The sequence below is a fragment of the Brachypodium distachyon genome, chromosome 2 (genome assembly GCF_000005505.3).
Source record: "Brachypodium distachyon strain Bd21 chromosome 2, Brachypodium_distachyon_v3.0, whole genome shotgun sequence".
In the NCBI taxonomy this organism is placed as follows: domain Eukaryota; kingdom Viridiplantae; phylum Streptophyta; class Magnoliopsida; order Poales; family Poaceae; genus Brachypodium; species Brachypodium distachyon.
The window spans coordinates 4,594,472-4,607,766 of record NC_016132.3 but is presented as its reverse complement, the minus strand read 5'-3'; the positions used below and the strand labels follow the sequence as shown (position 1 = coordinate 4,607,766).

Sequence of the window (13,295 nt, the reverse complement as noted above, 5' to 3'; positions counted from 1 at the left end):
GCCCGGGGAGTGAGACACGCACGGGCTTATCTCAATGACACATGGGACCATGATCTAGCAGTACTAGCTGTTTTAGCTGCCGCTGTAACTGTTTGTCCGTTTCAGCTCGGCTCAGCTCAATGACACATGGGACCACGCAACAGCCTCATTAAAAAGGATTAGAAAACAAGACAAATGAGTAGTAGCATGATAATTCGGATTTTCCAGGAAGGGAACGGCAAACCCACACGCTCTCGGCGAGCGAGCCGAGTCTTTCCTGCCCCTATAAATCCGCGGCCCGGGAACTCCGGGACCGCGTAAAACGCGAAGGAAAAGTAAAAGAAGAGGGAAAAAAAGAAGGAAGGAAAAACGCGAGGAAGCGATGGAGGTGGGCGGCGACGAGATGATGATGACTTCGGGCGCCACGGGCCGGATCGTGCCGGTGTTCCGGTCCGTGCTGTCCCGCCGCACCTTGCTCCGCGTCGCCGTCGCGCTCCACTCGCTCTTCCTCTGGCTCGTCCTCCTCGTCGGCCGCCGCCGCCGCCCCGACGCGTCGCCTGCGGGGGCGGCGGACGCCGGGATGGGCAAGGCCGGCAGGAGCCGGAGCCGTCGCAGCCGCAGGGCGCTCGCCGAGGAGGAGGACGTGCGCCGACGCAGGGCGCTCGCGGAGGAGGTGCCGATGGTGGAGGAGGATGAAGCGGACGGGAAGGAGGACGCCGGGAGGAGGTGGGCCACGTTCGTGATCCCCGGCGCCAGGAGGAACGCGCTCTTCTGCCGCGTCTGGACGCCGGCCGCCGGCACGGAGATGAGGTGAGCCCGTGACGTTCGCGATCCCGTAGCGGTTTGGGTTGTTGTGGAAATTTGTGGTTTTTATTTTCTGTTGGTTTATGTGGATTTCGCTTTCGTTGTCCGTATTTCAGAGTTTTTTACTTCTCGCCTTTGTTGTATCGGTGGAGTAGAGGGGAACGGTTGGTTGTGCCTGTGATTACGCAGAAGCTGGGCCATTTTTGCATGATTTGGTCTTTCGTTTCAATCAGCCAGTCAGCTAGGTGTTTTTGCGACAATTCTGGGCATTTTGTTCAGAAATTTACAGAGATTTTGTTTGGGTGGTGATCCGGAGAACCTTTTATTCGTCTGTGCTGTTTCTTGGTGGTGAATAGTTCTCTTACGGCTTTCAATGATCTTCATTCATCCCAACTGTGGTAGTTTCAGTTAAAAGTTCCCATTTCTGCTCCTGTTTAGGTGCTTGCAAGTCTGAGTCCCATTTATTCGACATGTTTGTGTGATAATGGCAGGCGATCAACATTTAAACCCTAGGTATTAGCGATAAGAGTCTTTTGCTCTCATGAGAGACGTGCCGTGCAATGCACGTTGAGAGTGCCATCCATTTCCCCCACAAAACGCCACTATTCATTCGTTAATCGTTACCCCGCCTAGGATACATTGGATTTGTCTTCGTCGCAGGCTGTCGTTAGGCTGTCATAGTATTCTTGTACGCATTCTGTCCATCACCTGAACTAGTTGACTAAATTGATGATAGCTTTGTGCTTATTTTAGGACAAGTGTGAAGCAACTTAGAAATACGGAAAATATGATCAAATATAAAGCGGAATGGATTAGACGAAAATGAGCCAATCCTTATCTCCAACTGTTGTTCCATTCTTATCCCTCATTTCCCATGAGATGCCTTAAGGCTCAATGTGACTCAGGAAAACGTGGCAATCAAGAAAGGAGGAAATAGATTCTTTTAATTCTTGAATGTTCCGAGTGTGTGGTTGCATGGCCTGACCGTGAGGTCTGTCACAATTTAAATCACACTATAGTCAACCCAGCACACAGAAGTTGAAAAAGGAGATAACCGCAACTAGTTTAGGTAATCCATCTCTCCTAACTTTTTTAGGTACTCTTAGTGTTGCTGACAAATTTTATGGCTCGAGATGTGTGACACCTTCTGAAAAGTTGGTTCTGTTTCAGTCTCTTTTATCAGAAAGGAAGCCTAGAGCGTCAACTGAAACTTTTTTTTACTTGCAGTGAGCCAGTGACACAAGTATACAATTCTCTCCCCATTAAATTTGTATTGATTATTTTCGTCTCTCTTCAGGGGTATTCTGGTCATCATACATGGGCTCAATGAGCATAGGTAAGCAAACTCCGTCGAGTCACTGTTGTACTTGTATCTATATTATTCATGGGCTGTTCATTTACTCTTTGTAATCAAAGGCATTACTAAATACATTTGATCTTGTGTTTCAGTGGAAGGTATTTGCATTTTGCCGAGCAGCTGACATCATGTGGCTTTGGAGTATATGCAATGGATTGGATAGGTAAGTAAACCTAGTTCTTGTTTTCTGAACATGTGTACTTCTGCTCTATTATAGGAAATATTAAATATGGTTGGTGTGGTTGAGGATCAGAATCAATCAATTTAGTAGGCATGTTGGTAAATCTTGCATCTTTATATCTTGGAGCTTTGTGATCAAACTGTTTGTTCTTAATTGCTTGATGTGTGCAAAGAAGGTCCGGAACTGTTCAGATTCAGCTATTGATTTCTCCTGTTGATTATGTATATCAAGCTAATGAAGTGTTAGATTTTCGCTGCTAGTAATGGAATGGCAATATATTTAGAATAAAAATGTTTTTGCTAGAGAACTTAGGAATATAAAATATAATCCATGTTGTAAGGTTGCCATGCTATTCATCTTAAAATTCATTCTTGTGAAACCAACAGCACTTGAAGAAGCTGTCCACAGTTTTCAGTCTCTTTTGTCCAGTGAGGTGTTAGCAACACATTTCAACACCAGCAGGCTAACTTAAGCTTTTATTCATAACAGGCCATGGTGGCAGCGATGGTCTGCACGGTTATGTGCCTTCACTAGATTATGTTATAGAAGACATGGTAAGTCTGTCTCTGTGCTTACTTTCCTGTTTCATTCGATAGAAGGAGCAAAGACATGTAATATGTATCCAACATCATCATCTCTGAACAGGAAGTACTTCTCGATAAAATTATGCTGGACAGTCCAGGGGTCCCCTGTTTTCTTCTCGGCCACTCAACTGGTGGAGCTGTTGTTTTGAAGGTATGGCTTGTTAAATTAAACCCTTTTCCTTCTTCAATGTTTAGGCCAGATATAGACACTGACCCTACTCCTCTGGGCCTGTGAACAATGCATACCCTGACGGCGGAGAATGGTGCAAAGCATTAAGAAAATAGCCTGGTTGAAATGGTTTGGCTGACGATGCTCATTTAACAAGCTTAATTTCCTTCTTTCCTGCGAGCTCACCACTAGCTGTCATTTTGCAGGCGTCGTTGTACGCTCACATCAGAACCAGACTGGAAGGTATCATCCTGACTTCACCAGCTGTGCGAGTGAAGCCAGCCCATCCAATAGTTGGGGTAATATTTCTACTCATAAGCTCTGCTTTCGATTTTATCCTCAAATCTTCAAATTTTGGTACATTTTGTGTGTCTGCGTGTCGACAAGTAAACAACGTCATAGAAACTTGTCTGAACCAATGCAGGCCGTGGCACCGATATTCTCACTGATAGCACCAAAGTTCCAGTTCAAGGGAGCCAACAAGCGAGGTATCCCGGTGTCCCGCGACCCGGCGGCGCTGCTGGCCAAGTACTCGGACCCGCTGGTGTACACGGGGCCGATCAGGGTCCGGACGGGCCACGAGATCCTGCGCATCTCCTCCTACCTGCTGCACAACCTCCAGAAGGTGACCGTCCCGTTCATGGTCCTCCACGGCACGGCGGACCGCGTGACGGACCCGCTGGCGTCGCAGGACCTCTTCCACGAGGCCGCGTCCAGGCACAAGGACCTCAGGCTGTACGAGGGGTTCCTCCACGACCTGCTCTTCGAGCCCGAGCGCGATGACGTCGCCGCTGATATAATCGGGTGGATGGACCGGATGCTCGGGCGGCAAGCTGTATGATGAACTATATATATATATATCAAGTGTAGTTGTCTGAAGATGATGCGCTAAACGGAAAATAATTATATGAAGAGTATTCAGATGACAGCCGAAGGATCGATTGCAGTCATGGCACGATGGCTTGATTCTCGTTCTTGCTCGTATTTGTTCTGATCACAATTCGATGTGGCGATCCTCATTTCACATGATCTGCAACTGCTGTCGATAAGAAAATGGCCGAAAAGAATAACGCGTACGTGCTGCGGCTGGCTTGGAGCCCTTCTCCGGTTTTGTAAAGCTTAGGCACCAATTATTGGTGGACTGATGTTAGTTTGCAAACAGATCTCAGTCCAGTACATATACACATGGGCATTCGGTACTATGCATTCGTGCAGAAAATTGTGATCCGACGTGCAGTGCTCCGCAGGAAAAAGAATAGACAAAACTTGGTTCCTTTGATACGAACCTGGGTGCAAAATAACATTAAAAAATGAAAACCAGCAGCTAACCATATCCTGGCATGTCGTTAGCTGTCTCAGACGGGCATGTGCAAAGTGGTGGTTGGGACCGTTAGGCAGCTTCAAGTCAACAATGGTGAGCGGTACACCATGATTAGGTGCACATTGTACATCAAGGAAAAGTTGCCTACTCTTCTCTTTCTGCGCCTCCAGCGGGAGGCTGTATTCTTCTACTCTAATCAAAACTCAAAAGCCATATATTGATCAGACCTGTCTTTCGGAACAAACCATTCCGCTGCCGTCGTATCTGAGCAGGAGCATGGGAAGAAGGAAGCCGCAGAGGAGGAGGAGAAGAAGAAGAAAGAAGGTCAACAGTCAACAGCAAGTCAGCAACTGGTGGATGGGGATGCTGGGCAGTTTTCTTTCAAGTCAACACCGTTGAAGGGTCGGTGGGTGTGAAAGTTCCATGAACATACTCACGATAATGGCTGAGCCAGTGTAGTATTCTGAAGACGTTAATCAATAACTGATCGAAAAGCTTTTTTTTAAGGGGAAAGGCCAACTTTATTCAATTGGATGTTTGGCCCGTTGGTTCTTTTCGTGGGCGGCCCATGAAACCGTGGGGGCATCGCTTCTTCCTCCCGGACCAGCTGGCACGGCTAGGGTTCCGGGCTTCCGGCTGGGCGTAACCGAAGGTGTGGACCTCATAGCGCAATTGACACGATCTTAAGTCGCTGTTAGTACCTTCTGCTCCGTTTAATACATTGCTATCCGGGCCGTCGCTCGAGATGATGTAAAACCAATTGTTTTGGGCCGTGGTGTTGTCCCGACCCAGGTTTTAGGTGCTGTGTTATAGGCCAGGCCCATCAATGTACATGACAAACTTTTTTTTTCCAGATGGATGTACGTAATTGTGATGAACGCGACAATTAAGAACGAAAAAGAAATCATACCACAAGGACACACGGATTTAACGTGAAAACCCCCTCAAACAACGAGGGGGAAAACCACGGGCGCCAGACAGCGAAACTTCACTGTATGGGAGTGTTTACAACGCCTGGGAGATTTCACGAACTCAACTCGTGCGAACATTGCCCAAAACGGCGGCATACAAAGGGTATATATAGAAGGAACATTATGGCAACTCAGATCCGTAACGGTCACACCAGAAGTTCCGGTTGAAGGCCGGAAGTTCCGCATATTCTTGAATATCCGAAAGTTCCGCATTAAGTTCCGCAACTTTCCGAAAAGTAACAGAGAGCATTCGGAGGTTCGGCCAGAACTTCCGGCGCCTGGAATGGCCAGAAGTTGGGCCGGAACTTCCAGCCCCTGGGAATTTGGAACACAAATCAACAAACTTCACCTTGAGACAAATTCCTTCATATAGCAAATTTCTCCTTGTAACATGAACATCAACAACTTCTGAAACAAACAAAGAAAACACTTTCGGCGTGAACAGCCACTAGGGGCTAAACAGTTATACCAACTAAGCTTGATCATAGCTCAAACTTAAAAAAAGGAACAGGCTTTGTCATCGTATCAGCAGGATTATCATGAGTGCTGATCTTGCATACCTTCAATTTGCCCTGTGCAACAACGTCACGAACAAAATGGTACTTGACATCAATGTGCTTGGTTCTCTCATGGAGCATCTGATTCTTAGTAAGGTAAAAAGCACTTTGACTGTCACAAAACAGGTTAATGCAAAAACATCTTAACAAAGCTTGGCATACAAACCCTTCAACCAAACAGATTCTTTGCAAACTTCAGTAATAGCCATATATTCTGCTTTGATTGTAGATTGAGCAACAACTGGTTGCAGTGTTGCCTTCCAACTCACAGCACATTCACCTACCGTGAACACATAACCTGTGAGGGATCTCCTCTTATCCAAATCGGCAGCAAAATCTGAACCCACATAGCCAGCGAATCCCTCATCAGTCTTGCCAAACTTCAAGCAAGCATTGGATGTGCCACAGAGGTATCTGAAAAATCCACTGAACAGCTTTCCAATGTTCTTTACCGAGATTAGCCATGTAACGACTGACCAAACTCATAACATATGATAAATAAGAACATGAACAAACCATGCCATACATCAAGGAACCAACAGTACTAGAATAGGGAACTCGTGACATATACTCAATATCTTCATCAGAAGTAGAACATTGCAACGCTGACAACTTGAAATGATAAGCAATAGGAGTACTAACACACTTTGCATCATGCATATTAAAACGGTGAAGTACTTTCTCAATGTAACTTTGCTGACTAAGAAATAGCAACTTAGATTTTCTGTCCCTTTTAATTTCCATACCTAGGATTTTCTTAATAGCACCAAGATCCTTCATTTCAAATTCACTACTTAGTTGTGCCTTCAAAGTAGTGATTACTTTCATGCTCTTGGCAGCAATTAACATATCATCAACATATAACAGCAAGTATATAGGTGATCCATCAACAAATTTAATATAGACACAACTGTCATACTGAGATCTACTAAAACCACGTGAGATCATAAATGAATCAAACCTTTTATACCATTGTCTAGGAGATTGCTTCAAATCATAAAGTGACTTCTTCAACTTACACACAAACTCCTCTTTACCAGGAACTATGAACCCTTCAGGTTGGTCCATGTATATTTCCTCCCCAAGCTCTTCATGCAAAAATGCAGTTTTCACATCTAACTGCTCAAGCTCAAGATCATGCATAGCAACAATACCAAAGAAAGTACGGATGAAACTATGCTTTACCACTGGAGAGAACACATCATTGTAATCAATACCTGATATTTGACTAAAACCTTTTGCCACTAACCTTGCCCTAAACCTCATAGGCTCATTAGGAGACAAACTCTCTTTTCTCTTGAAAATCCATTTGCAGCGAACGGCCTTCTTTTGTTTAGGCAAGGGCACAACATCCCATGTGCCATTATTCTCAAGAGATTGCATCTCCTCTTGCATGGCAGACAACCACTTCACACGGTCGCCGGAAACAACAGCTTCATTATATGTGGCCGGTTCACTATCATGCTCCACATGTTCTGCACAACTCAAAGCATAATAAACAAGATCACACTCTTCAATTAAACGTGGGCGAGGATCTTTATTCCTCTTTGGACGGTCAGCTGCAATAGACCGTGTGGGTTGCTGCAAAACAGGTGGTGAGGGTGGAATAATATCATCATTATTATCATCATTGTTCCCATCATCATTACCATGATCAACCTGAGCATCATCGTTGTCAACAACTTCATCAACATGCTCCACCTGCACTTTAAGTCTCTCCTCTTCAATGCGAGAGGCATCAGTGCACAAAGTATCGTGATACATAACTTTTTCATTAAAGACAACATTTCTGCTCAGCAAAATCTTTTTAGTTTCAGGATTACACAACCTGAAAGCTTTAACTCCAGAACCATAGCCAAGAAAAATGCACTTAACAGCTCTAGGCTCTAGCTTTCCATTATCAACGTGAGCATAAGCGGTGCAACCAAAAACTCTCAACCGTGAATAATCAGCAGGTTTACCAGACCATACTTCAATGGGAGTTTTTTTTGTCAAGTGGAATAAAAGGTTACCTGTTTATGAGGTAGCATGCGGTGGAAGCTGCCTCAGCCCAAAAACACCTGCCCAAACCTGCATTGGACAGCATGCAATGGGCCCTTGATATGATGGTTCTATTCATGCGTTCAGCCACGCCATTTTGCTGTGGAGTACGGGCAACCGTGTAGTGCCTAACCGCACCATCATTGCTGCAAAACTCTTCAAACTCATCAGAAAAAAATTCACCACCATTATCAGTACGCAAAATTTTCACCTTCCTTTCAGTTTGCTTTTCTACCATAGCTTTTCACTTCTTAAAAGCACCAAAAACATCAGACTTGTGTTTCAAAAAATAAGGGCAAACTTTTCTTGAGTAATCATCAATAATGGTAAGCATGTAATTAGCACCACCAATAAAAGTCTTACGGAAAGGTCCCCAAACATCAGCATGCACATAATCTAATATGTCGTTGGTGGTATGAATGGAAGAAACGAATTTAACCCTCTTGTGCTTACCATAAACGCAGTGCTCACAAAACTCAAGCTTACTCAAGTTGCAGCCATCGATCAGCTCTCTCTTGACCAACTCTGTCATCCCATGTTCACTCATATGCCCAAGACGCATATGCCACATATTCGTTTTTGCACAATCATCAGAATCTTTAGGTGTAACGGCAACAGCAAAACCAGGCAAAGTGCTACCTCTAAGAACATATAATTTGGCAGAATTCATATCACCTATCATGTGAATGAGACAACCTCTAGATACCTTCAAAAGTCTACGCCCTCCGACGTACTTGTAACCGTCACAATCCATGGTACTAAGCGAGATCAAATTTTTTGCCATGTTTGGTATGTGCTTCACCTCTTTCAATGTGCGTGTCATGCCATCATGGGTGTTGATCTGAACGGACCCAACGCCAACAATATGACAAGGATTGTCATTGCCCACATGCACAAAATCTCCAGTCTGCACAGACTCATAAGAACTGAACCAATCCTTGTTACGACGAATATGAAAGGAACATGCCGTATCAAGAATCCATTCATCATCACGGGAAATACAAGCAGCAAGAACAGCGAGGCATTCACCTTCAGAGCTGTCGGTGGAAACGACAGAGGCCTTACCATTACCATCGGACTTGTCTTTCGGTTTGTAGGTACCGTTCCTTTTCTCCTTGTTCTGCAGTTTATAACAATCTTCAATGACATGATTATTTTTCTTACAATAACTGCAGAACTTATCTTTTCCACGGGACTTTGAACGAGCTTTTCCGTCCCGGCTCTTATCTCGGTTGCCATAGTTGTTGTTCGTCTGCTCGGTCCTGCCACGAACCTGCAGAGCTTCTGCCTTTGACGACAACCCATCGGTCTGCACCACAGACTTCATCTTTTCTTCCTGTATAAGTGCTTTTAAAACCTCATTAAGGGTTAGAGAGTCATGGCTATAAAGAATTGAATCGCGAAAATTTGTATAGGAACTAGGCAACGAGCATAAGAGTAAGATGGCTAAATCCTCATCATCATATTTAACCTCCAAAACTTGCAAGTTAGAAACTATCTCTCGAAAAACAGTTATACGAGATATTATCGATCCAACTTCTTGCAGCTTATGAGTAAACAACTTCATCTTTACATGCATCTTACTGGTTAGATCTTTAGACATGCAGATCGATTCCAGTTTCAGCCACAGGGCTGATGCAGATTTCTCCTCCAACACTTCCTGCAAAATAATATTGGACAACTGAAGTTGAATCAAAAACAAAGCCTTACGATATTTGCGTTTCTCTTCGGCAGTCCACTCCTTTTCATCCTTCTTGCCGAAGGAATCAAGCGCTTCATCTAGATCTGAAGTTTGGGCGAGAATCGCCCGCATCTTCACTTGCCACAACGAGAATCGTGTGGTGTAGTCCAGCTGCGGCAGATCGAACTTCAAGGTAGACATGTCGCAAACTCTAGGCGGAACCTGGGGCTCTGATACCACTTGTTATGAACGCGACAAGTAAGAACGAAGAAGAAATCACAGCACAAAGACACACGGATTTAACGTGGAAAACCCTCTCAAACAACGAGAGGGAAAAACCCCGGACGCCATCCAACGAAACTTCACTATATGGGAGTGTTTGCAACGCCTGGAAGATTTCACGAACTCAACTCGTGCGAACACTGCCCAAAACGGCGGCATACAAGGGATATATATAGTAGGAACATTAGGAAAACTCAGATCCGTAACGGTCACACAGGAAGTTCCGGTTGGAGGCCGGAAGTTCCCCATATTTTTGAATATCCGGAAGTTCCGCAATTTCCTAAAAAGTAACAGAGAGCATCCGGCGGTTCGGCCGGAAGTTGGACCGGAATTTCCGTCCCCTGGGAATTTGGAACACAAACCAACAAGATCAACATTCGATACGACATTGGAACAAGAAAATAGAACTCATTAATGACGACAAGTATTTATGAACGAAGCAAGTAACACGTGCAGTCGCATGCGTACGTACGCCTATCACATGTACGGCAAAGGACGTTCATCGTTACACTAGACGGACAAAAATCGGGTGGATCGGAAAACAAACTTCTGAGTCTACGTCCATGTCTCTTTACACCTGCAGGTGCAGTGGCAGGCCAGGGCGCAATAATTTCCCTGCACATGCACGGTTCCGGTCCAGCCAGCGCCACTGGCAGGCAGGAGTGGCAGCCGGAGGTGAGCTGTGCCGTGGCATGGCATCGGCAGCAAAAGCTTGCGCGATAAGACGGCCCCGGATCGGAACGAGATGAGGCTCGTCCATCTGACCTGCGGGCGCTCTAGCACCGCGGAAACCAGCGAGTTTGACGTGATTGGGACCCCGGGCAGACAGAAATACGTGTGTGCCGCATGATCTATCCCTCGGCTCTCTCGCCAGTCGTTTTTATTAGTTTTTCAGAAATAACCATGGCCGATATATCATCGATCTTTGGGTGATTACTACGAAGTTGTTGGCTGCTTTCAGGGGATGTGTTCTCTCGGCGGCGTGTCGAGGCTGTGTGGCCGCGGCCGTTCGCCCGGTTGGCCGGTTGTAATCTTTGATTTTTGCTCGGGTTTGGGTTTTCTTTGAATTGCTAGGCATTTTTCTACGGTGGTGATATATCTCGGGCCAAGCGCGGCACCGACGAGTGTTGAGAGGTGGCCCCTTCCTGCCCGATGGCACGACAAACGGCAGCTGTTCCGAGATAAGTGGTACGAGACCGCAACTGGTGGTCGACCTTTTATTCGTGTGGATAAGAGGGCAAAGTGTTTCAGACTAGGACCGGACCCGTCGCTACGAGTAGTGGGCCGGCAGTGTCTTCTGTGTCTTCTACGTCAAGAGATGGCTAGGAAGAATTCTTCGACGACTAATGTACTCCTACTACCTCACATCTTGGCTAGACGTTGGCGCATTTGCATGGCCTTCTTGTTGAATGTGTTGGCTTAAAACTTTGAAGCAGCTATGTTTCAGAGATAAGGATTCCGGCCATGTCTGTTCTGTTTTGGTTGAACTCGGCAAAGTTGGGCGTACGGCGACGATCTATTTTACCGCGCTTTGTGTGTGTTACTCTCCGTAACTTTCTAACAAGGCCACTTCACTTGTTCACCGGTCCACCGATCGAAAAGAAAGACAGATCAGCAGAGCGTCAGAAAAACAGCGCACATCAGATGGCATATGCCATGCACATGCAGGTGCAGATCGACTTAACCGGTCTTTAAAAAGGGGCAAATCTGGCCATGCACTGACTTCCATATATTACAGGCACCGTACGTTCACTCCCGGAACTGGTACAGCACCGGACGGTGTACAACCCGACCGCGCCTGCACACGGCTACGTACGTACACATGCTTGATAATAAGCCCAGAAGGAAATATCTCCGATTCATCGATCGAGAACATTAAACTTTTGTTTTTGCGGGGGGAGAAGATGCAACTTGAGTGCGAGGAAGAAACGAGACGATCAGGCATACATGGAGGCAACGAGCGAGGGTTAGGTTCACTTCAGACGGCGATGGAGTTGTCGAGCTTGAGCCCATCGGCGGCCTCCAGACCAGAAGCCGCCTGCTGCAGGGACGTCGTGGGGGCAGCCTCCACGGCGGCGGCGGCGCGCGCGGACATGACGTGCTCCTGCACGCGCGCGGCCATGCCGTCGAGCCCGGCCTGCAGCCTGGCCACGAGCGCCTCCCTCGCCGTGCCGCGCACGGGCTCGCACTCGAACTCCCACCTTAGCTCGCACCCCGCGGTCCCGGCGCCGTCAGCGGCCGCGCCGAGAGCGACGACGCGGAAGGCGGCGAAGAAGATGCCGAAGCCCATGTTGTTGTCGTTCATCTCGTAGCGGAAGAATCGCCTGGCCGCGTCGTGCTCCAGGAGCGTCTCGTGCGCCCAGTCGGCCGGCAGCCCGTCGTCGCGCGGGGTGCCCTCGCAGTACCGCACCACGCGCCCGCCGGTGCCGGAGCCGCCGGACGAGGGCGCGTCCGGCTGCGCAGCGAGGCGGCAGACGGCCACGCGCGGGTGCCAGCGGTGGAACGCCAGGAAGTCGGAAAGCAGCGCCCACGCCTCGTCCGCAGTCGCCGCCGGCACTGGCGAGACCACCCGCCCTTCCCACTCCCACGCCTTGCCAGCAGGCCGCGGCGGTACGGCGTCCGTCGACGGCGTTTCGGCTGCCATCCCCATGTGCAGTTGTGCACAGCCCTTTGGCGGCTTTGTTGCTTTCTCGGTGCTCTCCGGATGCGGGGCGTGCGTGTGCAGGAGTGCTTACGGTTTCGATGGAGTGAGTGTTCGATCAAGGCGGTTTTATAGCTCGCTCGGGCTTGGGGTTTTGGGGTTCAGGTCGCCCGGATTGGCCGGGCGGCCACGATTCGCCCACTTGTACGGATCGGTGCCTAGTTCACTGTTCACTTATGTAAATGGCTGTTTCTACTTTGCTACTCTCTCCGTTACTAAATACTTGTCGCTGTTTTAGTGCAACCAGAGACAAGTATTACTATTACTAACTCCGTTCGTAAAATACTAAATGATGTTCGAACTGTGTCCTGAGTTCACAAAAGAATTGAAGTTTGGCCAAATTTATAAAAACATCTACCGGCATATACAAACAGAATTTATTTTTATTTATTATATACATCTTCGTAATATATTAATTTATTGATATTGCCAATGTTAGTTACGAGATTCATAGATGTTGGTGCATTTTTTTCGTAAACTTGGTTAAACTAGACAGAACATCTCATGTTTAGCAGGAGGGCGCATGGTAGAAAATGTCCCAGAAGTTGCTGCGGAAAATCAGTCAAACGAGACATCGAACAGAAGAGTGAAAAAGATGTGTAAAAGACAAAAAAAAATAACAAAAAAGAATGATGTTTAGTGTCTCCAAGAAAATCGCAAGCAATGCG

The 13,295-nt window shown here is 46.9% G+C and overlaps 2 protein-coding genes across 2 annotated transcripts; one reads left to right on the top strand and one right to left on the bottom strand.

Moving 5' to 3' along the window:
• Positions 1-282: 282 nt before the first annotated feature.
• On the top strand, positions 283-4,024 carry LOC100826638 (monoacylglycerol lipase). Its single transcript, XM_003565001.4, has 7 exons — positions 283-789; positions 2,081-2,119; positions 2,233-2,303; positions 2,811-2,875; positions 2,967-3,056; positions 3,281-3,373; positions 3,499-4,024. Exons 1-7 carry the CDS (start codon positions 362-364, stop codon positions 3,913-3,915), a joined length of 1,203 nt encoding a protein of 400 aa, XP_003565049.1. The 5' UTR covers positions 283-361; the 3' UTR covers positions 3,916-4,024.
• Positions 4,025-11,599: 7,575 nt separating this feature from the next.
• On the bottom strand, positions 11,600-12,713 carry LOC100839497 (lachrymatory-factor synthase). The gene has a single exon (XM_014898325.2). The coding sequence runs from the start codon at positions 12,574-12,576 to the stop codon at positions 11,905-11,907; it is 672 nt and encodes a 223-aa protein (XP_014753811.1). The 5' UTR covers positions 12,577-12,713; the 3' UTR covers positions 11,600-11,904.
• Between the last annotated feature and the right edge of the window lie 582 nt (positions 12,714-13,295).